The sequence below is a fragment of the Dipteris shenzhenensis genome, chromosome 2 (assembly GCF_047967505.1).
Source record: "Dipteris shenzhenensis isolate YYH24624 ecotype China chromosome 2, Dip_SZ_1.0, whole genome shotgun sequence".
NCBI classification, from domain to species: domain Eukaryota; kingdom Viridiplantae; phylum Streptophyta; class Polypodiopsida; order Gleicheniales; family Dipteridaceae; genus Dipteris; species Dipteris shenzhenensis.
The window spans coordinates 59,629,374-59,656,093 of NC_141597.1; the positions used below are offsets into that span (position 1 = coordinate 59,629,374).

Below are 26,720 nucleotides of genomic sequence, written 5' to 3' on the forward strand. Positions count from 1 at the left end.
GAAGGTAGCAACAGGAGTGTGGGCTGTAGGCTGGAGCTGAACGGGGAAGGAGCAGGGAGCAGGATCAATTGCTTTGATACCAAATGTGAGAGATTGCGGAGAGAGAGAGAGCAAAAGAGTGAGAGCTTGAAAGCTGAAAGCTTGAGAGCTGAGTTGCAATAGAAGAGTGTAAAGAGTACAACTCAAGAGTGAGAGATAAGGTTTTGTCCTAGTGACAAAACCTTAGTAGTCACTAACCATAGTTAGTGAACTAACTGCGGTTAGGGGGAAAAACCTCTTAAAGAGGGAAAAGTGCCCCTAACTAGCTTATTAAATTACATTGGTCACTGCTGAATTATTGTTGAGATTCAGCATCTCCAGGCGTGGCCAGCCGACCAGCGCCCATGCAGCAAGGGGGGCCAGAGGGGGTAGGCTGGCCGACCAGCTGGTCGGCCCAGTTGGCCTGACCGACCAGGCTGGTCGGTCCAGCCAAACTGGCCGACTCCCCCCTTGGCCTGCCCTATAAAAGGGCCTCCTTCCCTTCATTTCCTCCATCACTTTTTGCAGCTCCTCAAGGCTCCAGCATACAGCCTGCTCTTGACCATCCCCTCAGAGCCCCCTCTCAGCTGCCCAGTTGGCTGCCCACACTCCCGCAGCAGATCTTGCCTCTTCAGGGCTCTTGCCTCCCCGCTCCAGGCCTCTACAGTTCCCTTGTTCCAAGGTTCCTGCCTCTTCACCCAGGCTCCTTCAGCCTCCTCTTCTCTAGGCTCTTGCCTCCTCAGTTCAGGCTCCTCTAGCCTCTTCACTCCAGGCCCCTGCCTCTTCGTTTCAGGCTTTTCCTGCCTCCGTGCTCTCAGGCTTCAGCTTTCTTGTGTTCCCCCCTTTTTCTCTGCTTCAGTTCAGCCTCTCCTGCAGCTCCTGTTTTCTTATCTTATTCAAGATATCTTGTATTTCAGTTGCTGCCCTGGTTTAAGGGCTGATTTACAGCAGATCAGTGGTGGTACATTTTGTTATCTCTAGTGTTCTCTGTATGGCTCTATAATTTCAGTTTGTTTGCATCTTCCGCTGCCATTCTAATATGGTATCAGAGCACCAGGTTACTCTCTGGTCTGGGAACTTCTATATTGATGAAGTTGAAGAAGTTTGTCCTCGTCAGCAACTCTCCTTCCCACTGACTACAGAGCTCTCTTCTCCCCTCCCTATTTTTTTTTTTGCCCGTACCCCGGGCTATCAATAGCAGCCTACTGCTTCATCAAGAGCCTCTCCCCCCCTTCCTTCATCGCACATCGGGTCGGCTCCCGTCTTCACCCGTACGACTTTATTCAGGGGTTTCTGGCAGAACTTATTGGCTCTTGATCTTTGGGTTCGATTGTTGAGATTGGCCCTGTTCTAGACCTTGATCTTTTCACCAGCCCCGTTCTCTTCAGCCCCTTGTTGCTGTCCATTCCCTGTTTTCAGTTATGGCTGATGAAACAAAGGATTCTACTCCGGATCTTCGCGTATCCCCTATGTCCAGTTTCTTTCAAGAGTCTGACAAGCCTGTACGTATTCCCACTCTTCCTACATTTCCAGATACTCGGCAGTTAGATGGGACCAATTATTCTCTTTGGAAAATTCAGATGGCGTCTGTATTGGAATCTTATGATCTTGCTGAGTTTGTTGATCCCGGGATCCCTCGTCCGTCACCTGAGGAGGAGCCACATGCTTCTCTTATCTGGGATATTATCAAGCATCTTACTTCTGCACGTGCTATTTGGGAATTTCTTGATGGCATGTATCTTCGCGTCACTCCCATGAAAGGTATTTCCTTGGAAGTTCAGCTTCGTCGCCTCGATCCAACTACTTCTCCTTCCATACGGGACCACATCAACAAAATGCAGAGCATGCATCAGGACATCCTCCATGCAGGCAAGGCTATCTCCTCCAAAGATATGGCTATTACTCTCTTATCTCATGTTATTACTGACAGTCGATATGCAGCATTCTATTCTTCTCTTATTACCTCTGGCCGCCTCAGCACCATCACTTGGGAGGAACTTGTCCCCATGATGATGGATCAGGAGGAACAGTTCACTAAAACCTCTGATGGTTCTTCTGAGGCTCTTGTGGCCCATCGTCCCAAATCACGATCCAAGAATGCCCCGTCCTCTGCCAATAACTCATCTCCTTCAGATCCCTCCAGTGACCGTCCTGCTCCCAAAGGTAATTGCAATCACTGTGGCACTCCTGGCCATTATTGGCGCAATTGTCCATACCGCAAACACAAACGAGCTGACGCACCTCTGGCCGCTGCGGCTGATGCTTCCCTTACCCCTACTCCTGCATTTGTTCACCTTGAGCTCTTGAATTCGGTCCCCCTTCCTGCAGCAGAGTCATTGGCTCTCCATAGCTCCGATGCTCGTGAATGGATTGTTGATAGTGGGGCCTCTCGGCATATGACCCCCTCCTCCTCACTGCTCCAGGATCTCACTCCTCATTCTGGTCGTGTCTGCATCGGCGATAAGCACTCTATTCCTGTTCATTCAGAGGGCTCTCTTGATATTATTCCTGATGGCAAAGGGGGTAAACACTCTTCTCGTGTTCTTTATGTTCCGTCTCTCGGCTTTCATCTCCTTTCGGTTCATCAGATTTGTCAAAACAATATGAAAGTTGAGTTTGAAGCAGCCTTTGTCACCATCCGCGATCGTGCCACCGGACAGCCGGTTTGGACCGGCCATTCTACTAATGGTATCTACAAGCTTGTTGCCCTTCCCTCCCTTACAGGAACCTCTCTTGGCGACCTTTGGCATTATCGGTTTGGTCATTTATACATTGATGCTCTTCATCGTGCTTTCCGTGATCAGCTTGTCCTCGGCCTCCCTAACGTCGGCACTCGCCAAGGTCTCTGTCCCTCTTGCATATTGGGCAAACAACATCGCGAGCCGTTCGCTCATCATGCCTCTCCCCGTGCCACTGTTCTGCTTGGTCTTGTTCACCTCGACCTATGTGGCCCTATGCAGATTATGTCCCTTGGGGGAGCCTCGTACTACATGCTCCTTGTTGATGATTTCAGTCGCTACTCTTGGATCTATTTTCTTTCCCACAAGGATCTGGCTTTCAGTCGTTTCCAGACCTGGCTAGCCATGGTGGAAAAAGAATCCAATCACTCCCTCAAAATTCTTCGTGCTGATAAAGGTGGTGAATTCACCTCTCTCGAGTTTGATCGGTTCTTGAGTAGTCATGGTGTCAAACGGGAATTTGCCAACACAGGTACCCCTTCTGATAATGGTGTGGTTGAACGTAAACATCGTACCGGTGTTGAAATGGCTCGGACCATGCTCACTCACAGTCAACTCCCTCAGTCTCTTTGGGCCGAGGCCATGATGACCGCCATCCATACTCTTAACCGCTCTCCGACATCAGCAGTCCCAGGCATGACCCCTTATCAGGCTTACTATGGATCTAAGCCCGATGTTTCCCATTTTCGGGTATTTGGCTGTGATGCTTATGTTCATATTCCTAAATCTGATCGTGGAAAGCTTGATCCTAAGTCCCACAAGCTCTTGTTCGTAGGCTACAACTCCGTCTCCACTGGCTATCGCCTCTATGATCCTCGCCGCCGCATTATCTCCGTGAGCAGGGATGTTCTTTTCGACGAGCAGGTCCTTCCGACATCCTCCGACTCTCCTCCTGTTCTTGGAGATCCGTCCGATGCCTCGGAGCCCTCTCTCCCTCCACCTGCATCGTTCCGTCATTGGTGTCCGGTGGATTTTCAAAACAAAATACGCCTCTGATGGTTTTGTCGACAAGTATAAAGCTCGGCTGGTGGCTAAAGGCTATGCCCAACGACCCGGCATCGACTATGGAGAGACCTTTGCACCTACCGCCCGGATGAGCACCATCCGCACGATCCTCGCTCTTGCCGCCCACCATCAGTGGCCCATCTTTCAAATGGACGTCAAATCTGCATTTTTGAATGGTGATCTTCATGAAGAGGTATATGTGGATCAGCCGCCCGGCTTCATTAATTCTCGTTCTCCTTTCATGGTCTGTCGCCTTCGCAAGGCTCTCTATGGTCTCAAGCAAGCTCCTCGGCCTGGAATCAGCGTGTTGATACCTTCTTCTGCCGCCAAGGACTTCTTCGCTCTCTGGCTGATCCCAATCTTTATCTTTTTCATGAAGGACAGCTTCATACCTTCATCATTCTTTATGTGGATGATTTAATCCTCACCGGGAGTCATACCAATCATATCCTTGCCATTAAAGTTGCTCTTCAAACTGAATTTGAGATGACGGATATGGGCCTTCTCCATTTTTTCTTGGGTCTTGAGATTTGGCAGACTAAGAGGGGGTATTTTGTCTCTCAGCAACGCTATGTTCAAGAGCTCCTGGAAACTTTCCACATGGCTGACTGTCGGCCCATCACCTCTCCCATGGATCCCAACGCTAAACTCTCTGCTTCTGGGTCCACTGCTTATCTTGATGCCTCCCTCTACCGCCAGCTTGTTGGATCTCATCTTTGGCTACTTAACACTCGACTGGATCTCGGCTTCTCTGTCGGCACCCTCAGTACCTTCATGCAAACCCCTTCGCTTTCTCATTGGCAAGCTGCTCGACGTCTCCTCCGCTATCTTCAGGGGACCTCTACTTTCGGGCTCTTTTATGCTGCCGGTAGTTCCTCTCCTTCCCCGCTCACTCTCCGAGGTTGGAGTGACTCCGATTGGGCTGGCGACCCCGATTCTCGCCGCTCTACCACGGGCTATGTTTTCTCCTTTGGCTCTGCGGCTATCTCCTGGTCCAGTAAACACCAACCCACAGTCGCCCTATCTTCCACCGAGGCTGAGTATCGGGCTATGTGTAGTGCCACCTGTGAGGCTGTGTGGCTTCGGCGCCTTCTTCTCGATTGTGGTTTTCAGCAATCCACTTCTACCACACTTTTTTGTGACAATCAAAGCTGTATTGCCCTTGCTCGCAATCCGGTCTTTCATGCTCGGACAAAACACATTGAAATTCAGTACCACTACACGCGAGAGAAGGTTCTTGACGGTACCATTGTGCTCCTCTTCAGCACCACTTCCGACAACGTCGCCGACATATTTACCAAATCTGTTTCTCCTCCCCTTCTCCAACGTCATACCAGTTCTCTGGGTCTTGTGCCACACCCTGGAGCTGAGAGGGGGTGTTGAGATTCAGCATCTCCAGGCGTGGCCAGCCGACCAGCCCCCATGCAGCAAGGGGGGCCAGAGGGGGTAGGCTGGCCGACCAGCTGGTCGGCCCAGTTGGCCTGACCGACCAGGCTGGTCGGTCCAGCCAAACTGGCCGACTCCCCCCCTTGGCCTGCCCTATAAAAGGGCCTCCTTCCCTTCATTTCCTCCATCACTTCTTGCAGCTCCTCAAGGCTCCAGCATACAGCCTGCTCCTGACCATCCCCTCAGAGCCCCCTCTCAGCTGCTCAGTTGGCTGCCCACACTCCCGCAGCAGATCTTGCCTCTTCAGGACTCTTGCCTCCCCGCTCCAGGCCTCTACAGTTCCCTTGTTCCAAGGTTCCTGCCTCTTCACCCAGGCTCCTTCAGCCTCCTCTTCTCTAGGCTCTTGCCTCCTCAGTTCAGGCTCCTCTAGCCTCTTCACTCCAGGCCCCTGCCTCTTCGTTTCAGGCTTCTCCTGCCTCCGTGCTCTCAGGCTTCAGCTTTCTTGTGTTCCCCCCTTTTTCTCTGCTTCAGTTCAGCCTCTCCTGCAGCTCCTGTTTTCTTATCTTATTCAAGATATCTTGTATTTCAGTTGCTGCCCTGGTTTAAGGGCTGATTTACAGCAGATCAGTGGTGGTACATTTTGTTATCTCTAGTGTTCTCTGTATGGCTCTATAATTTCAGTTTGTTTGCATCTTCCGCTGCCATTCTAATAATTATATCTATAATTCTAACAACGTGCACACGAGCAAGACATGGGCGATGGTTTCATCCATGCGTGATGCAGTAACGGTGGATATCTACACTGGTGGGTGGGATATGACACAAAACGGTATCCTGAAACTGTCTGCGCCTCAGCAACTACCTCGAAATGGTATCCTGTGACTGTCCGCCCCTCAGCTCAAAAAGCCTGTAAACAGCTACCTCCAAACAGTAGTAAAGAAATCTATACTGGTTCTTGCTCCTAACACTGTCCAGGTCCCAGCTTCTAGTGCTTTGATACCATGTGAAAGTGTAGCAGAATGTGAGCAGCAAATCGAGAGCACACCAAGCAAACTCAAACAAGAAGAATATTGCGATGGAGGAAGAGACAATCGACACCCCTAGATCAGGGAAAAACTCGCATGTATTTCTGAGAGTCCAAGATGAATGAAACAGGGGCAAAGGGCCCTATATAGAGGGGTGAACCCCTTGGGACGACTTGGCAGGTCCGCCTGACCCAACCCAGGTGGGTCGGGTCTGATTGGTGTAACCCGACCAGGTTGGGTTGCCAAACTGGCTCCTGGCTGTTGGGGTGGCCTGACATGGCACTCCAGCCCAGATCCAGCCCCTGTCCCGGCCTAGAAACAAGTCCCTGACCTGCACGGTACTTTGGCAAGATGGTGATGACATTCCCCTGCTCTGGCACTGGTCCCGCACCCTCCAAACCTACCTCACAGTGGGGGCACACCCACAAAGCAGCCCTCACTCCCTACTGTACATACATGATATGTCAAACTCTAACAACATCTCAGGTTGCACACACACGGATATGCTTCATTGAAAGGAGACACCTACACCAAGCTGGCTCACAGGTATTATGGCCCCTATAAAATTTTTAAGAGGGTAGGTGATTTAGCCTTCAGTTGGATGTGCCTTCATCTACAAATATTCCATGTATCGTTGCTCAAAAAGCATGTGGGAGCAGATATTCCAGTAGCTGCTGAAGTGCCTCCCATGGATGAATTAGGGAAGATAGTGTATATACAAGAGAGGATCTTGGGATACAGAGACAAAATTCACAGGATAAATTCTTGATAGAATATTACATCAAATGGAAGGGGCTAGCAGAGGACTCATCATGACAGCCTGACTGTATAAAATAGGAGCTTCCCTATCTGTTGAGCTGAGTGGGATCTCTTTCGACCCACATTTGATTACAGTACATATGCATATTCTCCCCTACTCCTGTGTGTCCATTTTGAGGATACAATTTTATAAGGAGGGGAGGACTGTAACAATAGCGCCGTCTTAGTTTAGGAGTCAGTTAAATAATAGTCCCTGATAGTGTATAAAAGGGTCACACTAATTTAACCTTTCCATATTTTTCTTGTACATTCAGTAGTATTATTAGTGATAGTCCCTGATAGTGTATAAAAGGGTCACACTAATTTAACCTTTCATATTTTTCTTGTACATTCAATAGTATTATTAGGCTTCCATGAGGGCTTTGTGACTTGGCACCATTGTATTATCCCATATACACTTAGGTCATGGCCCACTTTCCAAGACATATAAAAGGGGCTTTAGTTCTACTTGCAAGGTATTCAAGATCAATACACTTCAGATTCTATAACTGTTTGTACTTTCAAGCATCAGCCCTGATTGGCTATACCTGCAAGGAGGATTGAATCTGGCCTTGGCTAGCCAACACCACATCCCATGTCCTCTTCCTAGTAAGAGTGAAACTGTCCTCTTTTTTCTACCTCTTTTTTTCTACTTCTACTACTTCTCTGTTCCTACTATCTAGCTTCTCTACTTTCTCCAAAGGAGATACTATTAGCAGTCTGTAGTAGAAGTTCTATTGCATATTAAATCAACTCTAATATTACAAGAGGAATGGCATACACAATGTGTGTGAACACACATTGACAAACGTCTACAAACTGATATTGTTAGTTTTAACTAGGATTGCTAGATGACGTGGTAGTGCCTTCCTATGATGATGCGATAATGCCATGTGGCAGGCCAATTTTTTTAATCGGCCCATTGTATTGGTAAGTTGCCCATGTGAGCTTATCCAATGTTAGATCTTAGAAACCAAAGAGTATGCTAATTGAACATTAACCTCTAAGAGGTTGGAGGTTTGAGCATGGAGTGGAAAGAGAAAGCGAAGAGGAAGAGGAGAGGAAGCGAAAAACGAAGATACCCATGAGAGTTCAAAAAGAGGATTGCCTATAGTAACAAGATATATGTGGAAATCAGCCTACAAAAAGGAGATGAGGAGGGACAGCGGCATACGAGGCTCAAGAGGAGTGGCAGTTCTTTTTAGGTCGCTTATTAGACCTTACATATCTGTGATGAGAAAAGAGGAGCATGCACGCCACATGTGGTAATGGATTCAGCCACCTAGCACATGTTTGATTTACATTGCAGTATGCTACTTCCCCCCGATACATCATCATATGCACAAAGCAAGAGTGCTTATGGGATAATTGTAGAAGTGCCACATGGCACATACTCAAGACATAAAGACTAGACTTAGACTTAGACTTAGACTATTGTAGACTAGGAAATAGTACACTTAGTGTGCACTTATCTCCAACACCCTCCTTAAGTGGACACTAGGAGTAAGACAGAAAGACAAGACTAGAAGACAGACTGATAGACTGAGAGACAAGATAGAAAACATGACAGACAAATGATCCTGAGACACCCCTTCTCAAGTGATATCCTCATATGGGTCCACAAGGGTAAGGACAAGATGGATCTAAAACACAGTCAGATTGATAGACAAATAGACAGACAGACAAGACTAGATAGACAGAAGACTGACTGTAGACAAATAGAAAGACCAAGACACTAGAACCCCTTGACCTACATCATCGGTGGTCAAGGTGGTAGACAAGACATAGAAGTAATCAGAAAGCCTACTTCTCATCATGTGAGGAAGGAACAACAGGATCAGCTGATGGAGATGTTGCAGCAACATGGGCTGAGGTAGATGCAGGAGCTGATGTAGAGGTTTTGGAGTAGCAGTCCCTCTCTCGGTGATTATCACGGCCACAAATGGTGCATGGATGAGCCTTGAAACAGTCCTTCTCCACATGATTAGTTTTGCCACAATGGGTGCAAGGCTTTCTTACCTTAGAACTTCCTTTCTTTGCTAAAAATGCAGTGTCAGTTACCTTTCGTTGTTGAGTTCTTTTTTCCTCTTGGAGAGCATTGATGATACCCTCAAGAGAAGGATTATTATGATACTTGAAGGTAGTGACAAGAGTAGCATAGGAGTCAGGTAAGCTTTTGAGAAGCACAGCAATAGCAATATCTTTGGAGATGGGAGACTTGACTGACGCAAGCTGAACCATAAGACTGCGAAGATAATTGACATGAGAGGCTATAGTAGCTCCTTCTTGCATATGTAGATCAAAGAATGAGATCATAAGTGCAATCTTAGAGTTTTCAGATTGGGCTCCAAAAAGAGTATCCAAAGTGATCCATGCTTTGAGGAGCAGACTGTATGTCGGAGATGTGATGAATGTAATCATCTCCAAGGCCGAGCAATATGATAGCATAGGCTTTGTCGTTCTTGGCAGCGACAACTTGCTCAGATGGACCTTCGGGAGCATCACGGTGAACAATGTCCCAAAGGCCTTCTTTCATAAGATGGCACTTGATTTTGATCTGCCAAGTATGAAGGTTGGACCCATTGAATTTGTCGATAGATATGAGAGAATGAGAGGAAGATGCCATGTGGGAAGGTCTTACCTCTTGCTAGGATGCAAGGGCAGTGTCTATTCCCTTACAATATTGCAGAAATAAATGAGAGGAAGAGATCCCAGGAGCCGGTTCTCTCACCACTTTGTCAAGGCCATAGCCTATGACAGCCCATCGAAGCAGGAGGAACCAACAAAAAAGGAGAGACTGTTCAGCAAACTGAAAGAGGCAAAAGCTCAGTACCTTAATCCCGGGCAGAAGTAGAAGTGTAAAAAGGATGCAGATCTCCGTGAAGATGGAGCTGGAGAAGTCGTCAACCTGTGCAGGTACGGATTCCGTACAGTTGTACGGACTGTACGGACAGCAAGCAGAGTACGGAGTACGGCCGACGTACGGATGACGTACGGATGTCGTGCAGAGTACGGACGACGTACAGACGACGGCGCAGAACTGTACGGATCTGTCCGACGTACGGATGATGGCGCAGAGCTGTACGGATAGCAGGAACGGGTGCTAGATCTGTCGTGACAGCAGAGTGCTGCGCAGATCTGGCGTGACAGCAGATCTGCGCTTCAGATTTGTGCAGCTCAGCCACAGATCTGAGCGCCAGATCTGGCATAGAGATTTGGAGCAGGCGTACACGCAGCAGAGTCGCGCAGATCTGGAGCGCAATGGCGGGGCAGAAAGAGGGCAGATCTCGGAGAAGAGGCGGCCAGCAGAAGCGTAGAAGAGGGCAGTGCGGAGGTAGAGGTGCCACGAGAGGCTGAAGAGAGAGATGCCGGAGGGAGAGGTAAACTGAAAGGAGAAGACGAAGCTATGGCTGCAGCAGAGTGAGAGGAGAGGAGAGGGGATCTACATGCTCTGATACCATGTTGGAATATGGAAGCAAGAACTAGAACTAGAAACTGGAAATGAAATAACAAGAGTGAAAGACTAGAAATACCTTGAGAAGAGTGTAGACAAGACACAAGCTAGACTGATAGTTTACAATGATGTGACCCATTGAATATATGGGCCAAAGTACAAGACATAAAGCAAGAGTGCTTATGGGATAATTGTAGAAGTGCCACATGGCACATACTCAAGACATAAAGACTAGACTTAGACTTAGACTTAGACTTAGACTATTGTAGACTAGGAAATAGTACACTTAGTGTGCACTTATCTCCAACAATAATCTGATGATATACAATGGTCTTCTTCGATGGCCACTGTTGGGAGGGCTCACTTATTTCCCACACGGATTACCTTTAGGATCTCTAGATTTTGTGTCACATGTACACGATCTCATTGTCCCTCCCCCCCCCCACTTGGTGTTGACCACTCCTATCTGACCTTCAGTGTCTCAGCTTCCTTGTCGATCACAGGACAGGAGCCACCAGTCTCCACTTGGGTCCAGGTGCATTTTGATCATACCCTCGATGCAGTATACGTGAGTCACTTGTCGTGTGAACTACCACAGTCTTGGCAACTATGCGGGCCTTGCCCATGCCTCAGACACTTTAGTATCAGTGGTACAGGATGCCACAGTCAGATCCTTCCCCATGACTCGATCTACTCCTCAACTGGGAAAATGCCCCATAACCCATGGCTCGATGATGAGTGTCAAGAGATGAGATCCCACCTCATACAGGAGCATGCATTGGGGCACCTTACAAAGATTGAGGCACAACGGATATCACACCGAGTGACTCACCGGAAGAGAGGAGCTTTTCTCTCACATTGGATGGATGAGGTTATCAGATCTTTTTGAGGGGGAGATCCAGCTTTGCATGGGGGCTTCTAAGTTCTTTCTGAGGGTAAGTCACCCATTCCTATCACCGATCCAGAGGTCTGAAATACATATGCTACTTCACTTTATGATGTCCCGATGTAGACACCGCTGGACTTGTCCTCCTTACCTAGGTCCACCACGTCCTCTTTGTTCACTGCACCGAATATACATGTTGCACTACGTCGGCTTCATAACCGGAAGGCTATGGATCGTGAGGGATTGAGGACATAATACTTTGCACATGGACATGAGATCCTGGCCCCGATCCTGGCACATATGTTTAATCATGCGGTATGTCATGGCTTCCCTCCTGCCTGGAGCACCACTACCATCGTACCGATACACAAAGCAAGGGACCCTATGGATACGGGGAACCACCGCACACTCATGATAGTCCATACACTGGCCAAGATATGTGGATCGATGCTAGAGCGAGAGATCAGCTCCTATAGCGAGGCAGATGGGCAGCAGGCATTAGGACAGGCAAGCTTTCAACGGCAGCATTCCGCCCTTGATCACATCTTCATGCTGTGGGTAGTTATTGAGGAGGCGAGATTCAAGTCCGAGAAACTCTATGCTTGTTTCGTAGACTTTCTTTCGGAAGGCCTTTGACTTTCGAAAGGCTTGATTCGGAGGCTTGAGGAGATGTAGATACCGGGAGTCATGATATGGGGTGTGATGAGCCTATATGAGACAGTCAGAGGGAGGCTGTGTGCACTTGGTGGTCTGTCAGAGTGGATTGAGAGCACGATCAGAGTGAAGCAAGGGACACTCTTTGGGCTCTACATTGATGAGATTACGATGTTCATTGACTGCTTAGGTGGAGAGGGATCCTTGATTGCAGATTTGATGATACATATATTACTATACGCAGATGACATAGTACTCATCTCCTCCTGGTCTACAACAACATCTTGAGTTTCTTGATGCATTTTGTAGAGAGAAAAATTTGACGGTCAACCTTGGCAAAACCAAGGTTATGATCTTCAACACATCACGAGCGGTACTTCAGCGGCATAGTTTCACATACCGAGGGGAGCCAGTGGAGATAGTACAGTCATACACTTATCTTGGAGCAGTTTTTGTGGGGCCTATCTTCACAATGACACATGTAGCTCAGGCGCGACTCACACGAGGGCCCTTGGGGGACTCTGGCACGGCTAGAGAGACAGTGCTTCCAAGCACACTTTTGGGATCCCCCGACAAAGGGGTGGCTCTTTGATACACTAGTGAGACTAACAGCCATGTATGCAGCACCCTTATGGGGATGTGTCTTGCCAATATCTGAGTGACAGAAGTTTGATGGGTCCAAGCTGATTAGAAGTGAGCCGTCAATCCCTCATTAGATCAAACAGGCCGAGTTCGCTATGACACCGCTGCAGATTGATGCCATCTTCCAGATAGTGACATATCTACACAGAGTATGGACCCTACCTAGATGGAGACTACCTAGATTGGTAGATTTATCTCAACGGCTAGTTGAGCGCGGGGACAGCAAAGCCCAGTACACATGCATCTCCAAATGGTTTGATCTTAGGGCATTCAGAGGGATCGCCTTCCACCCTTCCAGTACAGTTTGGACTCCCCATCCCTTAAGATCCCACACGATGAACTCAACCGTATCATACGGTTGGACCTACTTCAGTTATACACATCACTGTAGGCTATCTCATGGGCTATCCATAGATGCCACTTATACCTTGGTATGAGCCTTGTAGGTCTAGTTATAGTCAGTTAGGACTATTGGTACAATTAGTTTATGTACCATCTAGGTCAGTTAGGACACTTAGTCCAGTTAGGGCAGTTAGCCCTAGGGTTTTGTTCTGTTGGCTCTCCCTTGAGCCTCCACACTTCAGTTTTGCAGCAATCTATTACAGCATCTCGTTTTTCTCCATTGTGCTTCCATTTTTGAGCTTCCATTGCTTCCAACACCCAACAGTGGTATCAGAGCAGGTCGGGAATCCATTCCCTCAGCCATTGACAGCTTTCCCAAGCTGTTTGGCAGCCTCTAGAGCTCTCTTTCCTGCTGGTCTTGCTGGTTTTCACACTCCCACGAGTGTTTGAGGCCTTTCCAAGCACTTCTATCGCAAAAAACCTCATTCTGACGCGAGAAGATTGCATTTTGGAGCAGCTACCGCGAAGGAAACACATTTTGGAGCAAATCTGAGCATTTTTCTGCGAAAAAACCTAACTGTACGGAATTCCATACACATTGTACGGACTTGTCAGAAATTTCGTATAGTTGTACGGATCTCTTAGAAATTATGTGCAGTGTACGGAATGTCAGAAAAATTCGCACGTGTGGAATCGTACGAGTGTCAAAAATCCATATGCGAGTTGCCTCAGGGTGTGCGCCAGTCATTTCTCAGGTTTTCCAGCATTTCGGAGCTGCCTCGAGCTGTGTGCCAGTCATTTCTTAGGTTTGCCAGCATTTCGGAGCTGCCTCGAGCTGCCTGCCAGCATTTCGAAGCTGCCTCGAGCTACGTGCCGGCATTTTGGAGCTTCCTCGAGCTGCGTGCCGGCGTTTGGAGCCATTTGGAGCTGTTGAATTGATTCGGAGACTTCTCTTTGAGCCCTTCCCTCATTTGGCGTCCCTTTGCCTCGGGCTGCGAGCTTCTCTCCATTGGATCTCTTTCACTCCATTTCTACATGCTCTCCTCCTCGTGGGAGCACTTCTTTTGCTGTAATTCTCATTTCCAGCCCTCCTTTGCTCGCATTCACAGCCTTTCATTGCTATCCTTTTGGGCTACATCATTGGGTAAGCCGTTGTTGCATTGGCATTTTTCAATTTCTGCTTCGTTGGCATTTTGGATAGGCCTCGTGTTGCCTTGGAAGGCCTCGTGTTGCCTTTGGGGATTTTTCTTGCAACAGGTACACCTTGGGACAGCAGCAGTCTTTTGCAGACGTAAGCTTTGAAGCTTGGGCAGCTTTTTGGCACTTGATTCTGAGAGGTTGCCTTTCTCTCATTTGCTTTGCCAATTGGTGCATTTGCCTTGTATTTCAGCACCATATCTGGTGGCAAAGATGATTTGTTTGGGCTGATTGGGGCCAATGACAAGCTTGATGGCACCAATTACCCCATGTGGTCATACATGATGGGACATGTTTTGGTTGCTAAGAATCTATGGCATATTGTTTCAGGTTTTGAGGCCAGGCCTGCACACACTGTTACTGGTGCTACACCTGCAGCCTCTGCTTCTGCAGGGGTGATGGGTCTTCAGGGGATGGTTCTATTGCTACAGCCAGGACTCTTGCACCTCTTGCTCCAGGTGCTTTGCCTCCTTCACAGGAGCAAATTCAGTGGGATGGTCGTGATGCCAAAGCACATGTCTTGATTGCTCTTTCAGTGAAACGGGTTATTATCCCTGATATTCGGTCTTGCAAGACAGCTAAGCAAGCATGGGATTAGCTTGCATCTTTGTATCAGGTGCGGAATGAGGCGAGGGTTGCCTATCTCCGCTGGCAGTTGAAAGATTTAAAGCTTGATGAGGGTGGTAACATAGATGCCACTTATACCTTGGTATGAGCCTTGTAGGCCTAGTTATAGTCAGTTAGTCCTAGGGTTTTGTTATGTTTGCTCTCCCTTGAGCCTTCACACTTCAGTTTTGCAGCAATCTATTACAACATCTCGTTTTTCTCCATTGTGCTTCTATTATTGAGCTTCCATTGCTTCCAACACCCAACAATCACGAGCTTGGGGAGAGTCCAGGAGCTCCCCACCAAGGTTCAGTTTTACCGGGACCACTTCTTGATCATTAGGCCTAAGTATCTGGAGGACAGATGGGTTACCCATGCGCCGAGGATTGCCATAGGACAGATACGGCTCTCGTCTCGCAAGTTGAGGATTGAGGCAAGGAGGGCCGCAGGTATACCTAGACAGCAGCGGACTTGCAGACTGTATAGTGGTAGCAGTGGAGACAGAGGAGCACTTCCTATGTGTTTGCCACTGCTTACTATGAGATCCGATAGCGCTATCACTGCTTCTTTCGGGAGGGGCACGGATTGGGCCCTCTCTTGTTGATCCACTTCTATGACCAAGTATGTGTTGGCCTCTTTTTGATGGAGATGCGGCGACACATGGAGACTCTGTTACAACATATAAGATAGCAGGAGGAGACAGCACCACAGTGCATTGATTGGGCACACAAGTACGTCATTGATTATTATGCCTTCGAGTTAGCCCCAGGGCTCATTGGAGTAGAGGATGAGGAGATGGTTGACATGAGGGCAACATGGATCAGGGGACAGAGACGATGCAGAGCAGTAGAGCACCACAGAGGGTGGTGAAAGCACGTACGATAGACGTCCAGCCCATTGCTGCTCTACTCAGAGGAGACCGACCGACCCGAGGTGTCACCCTTGATGTCACCCACTGCATACAGAGATGTCGGAGACCGCGCCCTCCACCACGGCGAGAGACAGCGACAGCTACAGATATGCGAGATCTTTGCATCCTATTGGAGAGATACCACGACTCCCGGATATGTCATCAGAGCTTTCGCAGTGCCTGTTGGGACCTCTTGAGAGCCTCATGGACTGTGTTTCTCTTATTTGAGATTTGAGTTCTTGAGATCATTAGCTTAGCATAGCGCTCAGCTAGGGCCTTAGCGAGCCCTTTGCTTCAGCCCATGATGGCTTGTATGAGCTGTTCTTCTATTTGTACTTCGTCTCATAGGCCCTGAGGTCTCCCGAAGACGTTAGTACAACTTTCTTTCTTTTCTCTCTCTCTCTCTCTATATACATACATACATACATACATACATACATACAGAGAGAGAGAGAGAGAGAGAGAGAGAGAGAGAGAGAGAGAGAGAGAGAGAGAGAGAGAGAGAGAGATTTGGTCTTGTATTTTGTCCCATTGCATACTGAGCCAAAAAAATGTTTCTCACTCCCTAGCTCATTTTAGCTTTATCTTTTCAAATTGTTAAATTCCTTAATGGCTCTTTTAATGTATCATTTAATTGAAGCATCCATTTGTATGTAATACTTATGACGAGAAGACCTTTATGTAATTCCATGTGAACAGAACGAAGTATTATACCTGTAGCAGAACAATGTGCATGGGCTATTGGAAATGTGGCTGGAGAAGGGGAGCAGATGAGAGAGACTTTAATTGCTCAAGGGGCACTACTCCCACTAGGTCGATTGCTTCTTTCAAATAAGGCTTCCATGGCAAGGACTGCGGCTTGGGCATTGTCCAATCTTATAAAGGTTGATGGTTTTTAACAATTTATTGGTTGGATCTAATTGCTTGCTATGTGAATTGTACTCTTATTTGCTTTGATGTGGCACACTTGTAGAGGCACTTGAGAAGTTAGCTTTTCATGCCTTGTGTTAATGCATCACACACAATTTGTTTGATTGTGTCACAAGTTCTCTATAATGTAGGAACAAAAAACATCCGTATCTTGATCAAGGCTTTATGTCAAACCTATGTAGGTTAGCATGTGCTCCTTTGGTATCATAGGTCGTTTGCTTCTGACTCTTCATGATGGGTTGCTTTTCTGGATCTTTTGAGGAAGGCATACATTCTAAATTAGAGACACACTTGGAACTTTTCGATGTATTTTGTGTCATGGGTTGTTTGCTTTTAGACTCTTAATGGTGGGCTGCTTTTGTGCCTCTTGAGGAAGAGATGCGTAGTAGGAAAGAAGCCCGTCAGAAGTTTTAGAAGTGCCTGTCACCCCCCCACCCCCTCCCTCCCCTGCCATGTTTCCTCTGCAAGTTGTAACCCCACTCCTTTTGACCTAGCAAGCCATCCATCATATTATCAAGGACGATGGAACGTGTGGTAGAACTCAGGTCTCCTCACCACCACAAAGGTACTAAGATGGCTATATTACATTGGCACTTGTCACAACTTACTCACAAGAATAGCCATGGAGCTACTTGCAGATCTATTTGTTACACCATCAAAGTTACCTTGGTGCGTAAGTCTATAGCAGAGAACTAAGCTACATGACTCCATCGAGAGTTGTGGCTGTGCCCACTATCCCACATGTAGGAGGTAGAAGTCGAGACTGAGGACAAGGATAGTAGGACAGAGTGCTTATAAGCAAATAGTTTCCATGCCAATTTCTCTATGTTTGACCATAAATTTACCCTCTGGGCCATCATTGAGCAAGGAAGGATTGTACACGAAAATGCATATAGCTGCTTTGTGGATAGAAAGGCATGTGATATTGTGCACCATATAGGCTTGATACAAGAGAATAATGTAGTCGCACTCTATGCGAGCGTTTTGAGATGGGGCCACGTAGCCACATGAGGATAGATGAAATGATAAGTATTGTAGGAGTCAAAGCAATTGTTCTTGGTCAGCTTCTTTATTTGGCATCTACATTGATGAGCTGTCCAATTTCATCAAATGTTTGAGGGAGAGGGGTCACCCTTGGCCGCCACTTTATGTACATGATGTCGTCCTCTTAAGAACGCCTTAGACAAGCATGTGTATGCCAACAGTTTAAGGTTTTAACTTGCCTAAACCCAAGGTTATGATCTTCAATACTTCAACACTGGCCATGCACATGGATATTTCGTGCTGTAGGGACTTCGTTGAGATAGTTTCATCTTGTGTATACCTAGGGATCATGTTATCAGGGCTTTTTTCCTTTTAAAAGATAGTGGCTAGGAATAGTCCATTTCCTTTGCAAGGCTAGAGCGACAATGCTTTCAAGTAGAGTTCCAAGACCCACAATTGAAAAGATTCTTTTTCTCTCACCAGTCAAAATAGTAGCTATGTATAGGGTGGAATTTCAGACACTAGATGTTGAGGCCTAAGATTGAGTCAAGATAGAGTGATTATAGTTATGTTGATCTCCTCTATTATCCACAATAAGCGCTCAGTTCTGGAGCAGTAGCAGCAGCTTGGAAGGCTATGGCGGCAAGGTGGAAGTTATTGCACAGCTTGAGGAAGAGGAGATGGCCTAGCTATGGAGGATTCTGAATGAATCTGTGCGGGTAGGCTAGGCCACTATTTTATAGGAGACTAGGGCTAATAAATAGAGTATCTTTTCTAAAGATAAGAAAGCTAAAAGCAGAAAAGCTAAAAGTAAAAAAGCTAAAGCAAAACACCTCTAGGGCCCCTAGATGTCTCTGTAGGCCTGCTTTTGAATAGGAGATGAGAACTACGCCATCTGCATACAGTAGTATTTGTATGTAGAGCTTGAAGAGTGTCGGTACCAAGTGAACCACCAAAAAACATGCTCTGGGGTGTGTTATTTAAACATGCACAGATCTAATAAACACGATACTTTTCATGCATGTCAATATACACTTTTTTGAGACATGAGAAAAGTATCATGCCAATTAGACATGGTTTTCATGGTCGAAGTCGCATTAAACCCAGTTTTTCATCAAGAGGACGTACTCTCCACCTGACTGACTCATATAGGCTCATCACCCCCCAGATCTTGATTCTTGTTATCTGCATCTCCTAGAGTCTCCGAATCATGCAGGCTTGTGGGACAGTGTCAAAGGTCTTTTGAAAGTGTACAAAGTAGGCGTAGACTTTTTGGAACATCCTACGTTGTTCCCACATGCATCTGCTTGGATAGCGAAGGGTTTGCGAAGATCTGGCAAAATAATAATAGGATGTGAGTAGCGTTTCTCCTTTGTATAGGCTGGGCAAGCCTTATCTTCCCACACTGACACCTCATAGATGGGGTCACACACAAGAGAATCTAGATCCTATAATCTAGGGGAGGAATCACACCTACCACATGAGGTGGCACAAGTGGCCTCAAGAGTCAAGACTCTTCACACTCACACAACTGTAGGACACTCCTAGGACTCTAGGACCACACACACTAGGACTCCGATAGTTCCAACAAACCCTCCTTCGGAGCTAGGGTGAGAAACTATGACATCATCCAGACTGTGCATCCCAGGCAATCTCAGAGGCTAACAGCTGAGCATAATTCAGAGGTTGAACCAAGTACTCTCATGGCTTAGGTGTCAACGTGATCAGAGACTCAAATCTGAGCATGGATGCATGACCAACTCATCTTTGTCAGAATTCTTTGACATTTATCTAAGAAATCTACTGCATATGATTCTTGGGTAGATCCACCTTACACACCTATAGCATAATCAATGAAGGACTTGGATGTTTCTCCAAACTCCCAACCTAGGGTGTACTAGCCATGGGTTCCTTGCTTGTAGACATGTGCATGTATGATAAAGCTCCTCAGTAAACCAAGGAGATTTATTTAGAAAAGCATACATAGGATCATGGGAGTACACCAACATCCTGGAACTCGGCTTGATAAAGGAAAGACATAACAACCCCACTGTCTCCTAACTGGGTACATGGAAATAAGTGGAGCCTTTTATAGGACAAGGCACACAAAATGACAAATTATTACATCATTTTAGGGGGACTTCCCAAGGCAGAGTACCTAACACACACGACTCTAGAAAGCCCACTCTTCATCTATCACCTCATGGAGGGATAGACCAGAAACAGCAACAGTGCAGGCTTGTTCCTCAGGTCCAGAAGGTGTAGCGTCATCGTCTTCGTCCTCGCTCTGCTCCGCAACTAGATTGGCATGTTCTTTGGCTTGTACCTTTGCCATCTTCTTGAAGCAGCGATTCTCTGTATGGCCAAGCTTCTGACAGTAATTACATTTAAGAGGTTTTCCTTTCTTCTTGGGCTTATTCTTGAGAAAGAATGCTTTGTCAGATTCAAAGGAAGATTCTGCTTTCTCTGTAAGCCTACGGTCCTCATCAATGAGATGAGCTACCATATCCTTAAAGCTCATATTGCGGCTGACTCTTAGGACAGCAAGGATCTCACTGTACTTGGAAATGTCTTCAATACTTGAGAGAAGTACAGCGACTTGATCATCATCTTCAACAATGGCTCGGATGGCAGATAATTGTTGGAGAATTGACCAAGATTGCTCAAGTGTTCATTGAGGGTTTCAGTTTCCTTCATCTTGAGCTTGAAGAGTTTTTGTTTGAGAAAGACTTTGGAATTATTGATCTTATTTCCAAACGAATTCTCTAATTTTTCCCAAACGTCGTTTGCAGTCTTATCAAAATCCACATGGTGGATAAGGTTGTCAGCTAAAGCTAGGCCTATGATAGCCATTGCTTTATCATTTTGGTTCTCCCACCAACTGATTCTAGCATCATCACTTTGGGATTTTGGCTCCTTGCCATTGGTGATATTCCATATGCCTTCTCGCATAAGAAGAAGCCGGAGTTTCGTCTGCCAAGTTGGGAAATTGCTCCCTGAGAATTTCTCGATGAACGAGGAGATTTTTATGCTATCCATTGGTGGGAAGGTCTTAGCTGTTATTACAGCCAGTGTCTAAATCCCTTACAATGTTTACTCAAAAAAATAGGCACAGAGGAGACCTCAGACTATCAAGAAAGAATGCTGATTTCAGCCTTCAGAAGCATAACTTCAGGAATGGAATTGGAAGACATGGAGCTATACTAGATACATGCTCGACAGTAGCTAAAAAACAGAAAATTCACACTTCATAAATGCATCAGTAAATGTAATTCAGTCGTGTCTTCTTGCTGAGTATGAACAGCAGAACATAGGCAGCAGATCCTTGAAATTCAGAACTGAATATGGGCAGAAGCAGACCAGCCATGTATGGGTGGTATAAATCAGTAACTGGGGCAGCATAAAAACAGCAGCGTGGGGCAGATTTCCTCAGGCGCTGCCTCCCAAACAGCAGGTCGGTGCAAGATTTCAGTTGTAGGCTAGTGCAGACATCAGAAATTTAGAGGCGGTGCTGCTCATAAAGTAGGTCAGCCAGTAGAAGGAGATATCCTCAAGATATGGCAATGAAATACTCTGAAACAGCGAGGCTGGAGCAGGTAGCCAGTAGATAAGAAATTCTCAAAATTGTGGCGACAGAAATTGTCCAAAAGATGGCAGCGGTTGTCTCAGAAACAAGGCATCAGAAGATGGCGACAGCTCCAAGATGGCATGCAGAGGCACTTTGATGCAGTTTTGACGGCTGGGTGAGACGGTGACGTGCGAGTCGATGGCCACGGCCCTAGCAGGAACAAGCAATAGAGCTGCTTAGTCTTCTCCCATGGTGGCGTGAAGAGCGAAAACGGGGGAGGAGCACGCAGTCTTCAGTAGAGGCTTTTCCAGGAGCGATGGAGAAAAGTGGCGTCCTAGCTTTTCTCCAAGTCGGGGCAGAATTCCTGGCCGAGATAGATGCGTGAGCAGATTGCGAGGGAGGCCGACTGCTTTAATGTGGCTTCATCTCCACAAGACGCAGTTGCAGAAGCAGGCGACAAACTGAGCGGGGGAGCGTGTAGAAATGCGCAGGGACTTTCTCCATGGCAAAAGAAGAAATCGTGACAGCGTGTTGCTCCTCCAGAATCGTGGTGCAGGATACTCTCAAGGGCTGAGCGATGGCGGGCAGAAATAGTACGTGGAGCTACCCGAGCTCTGATACCATTTGTTGAAAATGGGAAGAGGGTGAGAGATACTCATCACATGATTGGAGACAAGAGCTGAGGCACAATAGCTGATGTTGATAGATGGTTAAATCGTAGCAAGTACATGGCCTCGCATTTCTTGGATCTCCATGCATTTCGAGGCAGTCCGTATGGCTGTACGGACTGCAGGCGCTTCATTCAAGGCCCCCGTACGGACTGTACGGGCCATTAGTGCTGCTGTACGGATTAGTTAGCACGTATTCCAAGGCTCATAATTGTTGTATGGGTTATTTGCACGTCTCGCAAGGCACTTGTTGATGTAGTATGGGCTGTTTTTCCTGCTGTACGGACAACTCTACACAGATTTCAAGGTCCCTAGGCTGTTGTACGGACTGGTTGGCACCTTTTTCGAGGTTTGTAGGTGGACCTTGCCATGGCAAACTAGCCCCTTTTCTCCTGCCCTGCCCTGCCCTGCCTCTTCACCAGTGAGCCTTGCTCTTTTCACATTTCTCAGCTCCCAGTTGTCCTTACTCTCTTCCTTCCTCTCTCCTAGTTGCCAGTTCCTCTTGCTAGTCTCCACACTAGATCTGTTGCTTCTGGAGGTGTTTCGGAACTGGATTGAAGTCAGCTGAAGCTGGTTTGAGTTCTCTTGTCGCTATCCCTTTCATGTGATTGCATTTGGTGATTTTGGAAGCTTATTGTTGCTCCATTTGTTGTTTGGAGCTTCCTCTGGACCTTACAGGCTTAAGCAGACACTCAGTTACAGAGGGTGTGCCTGGGAGAGTGTCAGAGGGGTAGTGTATTGCATTTGGGTGCCTTGAGGCTGCTTGAGCATATTGGGAAGTGTATGGATGCCTTGTCATTAACAGTTGGTTACAGTCTTTGTGGAATGCTTGGACACCTTTATAGTTGGTCATGGACAAATGGTGAATGCCTTAGCTTTGCCTTGGCACTTGGGTACTAGTGTGTGCACTAGGATGGAATGCAGGTTATAGCCAAGGTTTGGCTTGTAGTGGAATTGCCCATGGGGCAGAGCACAAGGGTGAGCCCTTGTTGTATGTACAAATCTCATTCTTAAAGAAATAAATAAATACTGGAAGGGGTGCCGAGAGTTTGGGGCCAGTGTGGTGTCTTGTACTTGGTTTCATTGAGGAGGGGCACTCTAGCCTCCATCCAGTTATTTCTCAAATTGTTTCTAAGTGGTATTAAGTGGTTGGAAATGATGCAATGTGGCCGTGAGTAATGAATATGCAATGCAAGTTATGGTCTACTGCCCTTCAGGAAACTGAAGGCTGGTTATAGTGGTTCCGTTGCCGGGACATCACCATCTTCCTACAAAGGTGAGCCTTGGGAGTGTTCATTGCATTTTTGTTACAACCATATTATCAACAATCATGTCACACCGCGAGAGATCATTGACTATCTCGGAGCAGGAAGCAGACAGCTTCGAGGAGGAGCACAACACCAGTGAGGGTGAAGAAGAACAAAATGATGAGGGACAGCACGTTTCTCCTGAGCATGCCACTGAGGATTTGCAGGACGAGGTAGATGAGGCAGAGGAGTTAGATTTCAATGAGTTACGAATGCAAGGTGCAATGGGAGCCGTGTCACAGTTGCAACAGACTTTCATGGAGATTATACAAGCTTCTCTTGGTAGTAATGCTCCCCCTGGAAGCAAAAAGATAGTTGAGAAGAAGCAAACAAAGCATAAGAAGACTCACAGGTGTGTATCTTTCAGTGGACAGCCACCAAAAAGATAGTTGAGAAGAAGCAAACAAAGCATAAGAAGACTCACAGGTGTGTATCTTTCAGTGGACAGCCACCAGAGATGCCCACAGTCACCCCTGTAGCAGGTAATGTCAATAATTTTCATTCAGTTAATCAAGGACAGCAAGTCCTCTCTCAGCCCATGAAGCATCCAAGATATTTTGGCGGAGGATCGGTTTTTCAGGCAATGGTGGGACAGCCCACAGAAGGGCTTAGTATGCCTCGTACATACTTGGGTAGTTTCCAGCCAGGAATGCCGAATTTCCAGCAGCACATGGAGGGAGGAATGCCCCCTGTAAATGCCAATATGATGTATGCAAACACAGGGATGCAGCCCGGTATGCACATGGATGACAGGAATGATGAGCAACACTTGGAGTATGCCATAGATGCAGGGAATGGGATCTGGAATGGTCAACCCCACCATGGGCACAGGCAATATGGCAGAGAATATGGGATCCACGATGCCTCCACCATATTTACACCCCCCCGTTTATGATAATCTTACTCCCAAAGGTAAGCTGAAAGATTATAAGGAGGGAGGGACAGCTGTAAAGTTTGAAACCTTCAATGGGATGCAGGACAGATTGAAGGCTCGGACATTTGTGCAACAGTTTGATGCTTCCTACTGTTGGCTGGCCAAAGGAGGAAATTTTAAATTGGTCCACGTATAATTTGAAGAAATCTTATTTTTGCACTAGCTGAAGTGAAAAAGCATGGAGGGAAAATGCAGGAGGAATGGAGGAAAGAAAGGGGCAAAAAGGAGGAATGGGAGAAGGAAAAGGGTGAATGGATATGCGAGAAAAACAAGCTCTAGGATAGGGTACATGCTTTGGAGATTGAATTGCAGCAAATAAAGGACATGAAAGCAACCCCGGAAGGAAATTGCAAAGGAATGGAGGAGCTGAAAACAGAAAATGCCACTCTCAGGAAGGACATTGCCACCATGCAGGAAACAATGCAAGGCACACATACTGAGCTTAAAGAACAAATCAGCAAAGGGGAAGCTAAGATGTTGGAATGGAAGGATGTGGTCAAGAAGGGCACAACAGCCCCAAAAAAAGAATTTATCTCCGAAGCACTTGAGGAGGAAAAAGGGAGGACCAGCAAAGCATTAAATGTCTTAGTGAGGGGGCTTCCAATGGGAGACACTCTGATGGGAGATGCCAAAATACTGTTCACCAAAATGGGAGTGAATCTCACTTGTGAGATAGCTTGGAGGGTGGGTAAACCTGAGGCACCCTCAAAGCCACTAGTGCTGAAATTCCGGATAGCCATGGACAGGAAGACCCTCATGAGCACGAGGGTGACTTTGAAGGGAACCAGGATCTACCTGGATGACGACTTCACACTCTTACAACAGGAACATCGCAGGGAAGGTATGATAAAAGTAATGGCAGCAAGGAAAGCAGGGAAATGGGCTGTATATAGGGATGGTAGGGTGATTATTCGAGAAAGAGGAGATAAGGAGGATAAATAAGAGAAGGAAGAGAAGGAAGAGAGAGAATTGTGATGGTGTTGAGCTCATAGGATGTGTGCACATACCGGATTGAAAATAGCAGTATCGAATTGTAATGGCACATTATGGTCTGGCCGAGGGGTTTCCCTGGAGACATATAATGATAGAGATGATTTTCTCCACTGAAACACACGAGAGTCCAGAGCTAGGGCTGCCCATAGTGACTTGATACACATGGGAATCAGCTCACAGAAGAGAGTTGAGAAGAGATAGTGGAGTTCAAGGCTCCAGTGGAGTGGCTGTCCTTTTCAGATCACAATTGAGACCACTCATATCGATGGTTCGGAGAGAGGAGCATGCACGGCACATGTGGATACAAGTTCAGCTCCCAGATGCTTGGCCTATCTTCATTGCAGTGTGCTACTTTCCTTCAGACACGTCATCCTATGCATGAGAGATCACTACAGATGGACACAGTCCATATGAGACGATCCATGATGACATCACGGAGTTTTTCAGACAGGGAGACACTCTTCTGCTGGGGGACTTTAATGCACGGACATGAAATAGATAGGTGGGCCTACTTGACTTCTCAGATGATGACAGAGACTCACACATAGTCCTGAACTAGATGCAGCTGAGCTTGGAATAGTAAGGCATTCTGTAGATACAACTAACTGTCTCCTCCTCCCGTGGAGTGATACACAAACAAAGTTATCTTGTCTACCCCGATTCTTACCGATACCGATCCTCCACCGGTTTCGATTTACCCCCTATGGGATAGAATGAGGAATGGGTTGGGAATTAGGTAAAATATATTTGAGTATTTACCCATCTTTTTTCCAATCAACATACGATTTGTTCGAGTAGCTCCTATTCAATATATCGGATGTCTATTACTTCTCCCCTCTGTGATTCCAATTGTCTTGAAGAATTGGTTTGTATCCATTGCAAATATTTGTAGAACTTACTAGGTATCATTTCAAGTATTGTGGTACCTATGAGTTTTACCTACTATTGGATTCAAACCAATGACTCTCGCCATATGAAAGCGACACTCCAACCATTGAGTTAAGTAGGCTTCTATTGCTTGTAGTACTCTATTATACCGACCCAGGGAGAGAATTTCAAACAACCCACAGGTGACAGGGTTTGGACGACATCTGCTTGAGCTGGGGGCAATCTATGACCTGATCATCTTTAATGGCCTTCACAGATGGCCATCTTCTGTGAGACTCACTTGCTTCCCACATGGTGGTGGATCTAGTACAGTGGACTATCTACTAGGCCCACTAGACTTTGTCTCATGGATACATGACTTTGCCATATAACCCCCCCCACTTGGAGCTGATCACTCATACTTGACCTTCCATATCGCCACCACCACGCCAACCATAGGGAGAGCTCTCCCCCTGCACTTAGATCCACTTTGACCGTGCTCTTGACCCAGTATACATGAGCCATCTAGCTAGGGAGCTCAAATCTGAGAATGAAAAACTCAGAAAAGACTTGGCATTTTTGCAAGACACTATGAAGGGTAAACATGCTGAATTCACCCAGAAGATCAATAAAGGAGAGGCTGCAATCTTGGAATGGAGAGATGTGGTCAAGAAAGGTACTGCTGTCCCCAAGAAAGAGTTCATTTCAGATGCTCTAGAGCTGGATAAAAGGAGAAACAGTAAAGCCCTAAATGTTTTAGTCCGAGGTTTCACAGTAGGAGATACTCCTATGGTAGATGCTGCAAATG

General features: G+C 46.8%; 1 protein-coding gene across 2 annotated transcripts in view; it reads left to right on the forward strand.

The window, feature by feature from the left end:
- Positions 1 to 26,720, forward strand: part of LOC147905071 (importin subunit alpha-9) — a 93,568-nt gene that overhangs the window by 23,101 nt on the left and 43,747 nt on the right. For both annotated transcript variants that reach the window (XM_087389981.1, XM_087389987.1), the window contains exon 5: positions 16,361 to 16,545. In XM_087389981.1, coding sequence (XP_087246107.1) covers positions 16,361 to 16,545 — 185 coding nt within the window. The remainder of the gene's footprint in view (positions 1 to 16,360; positions 16,546 to 26,720) is intronic.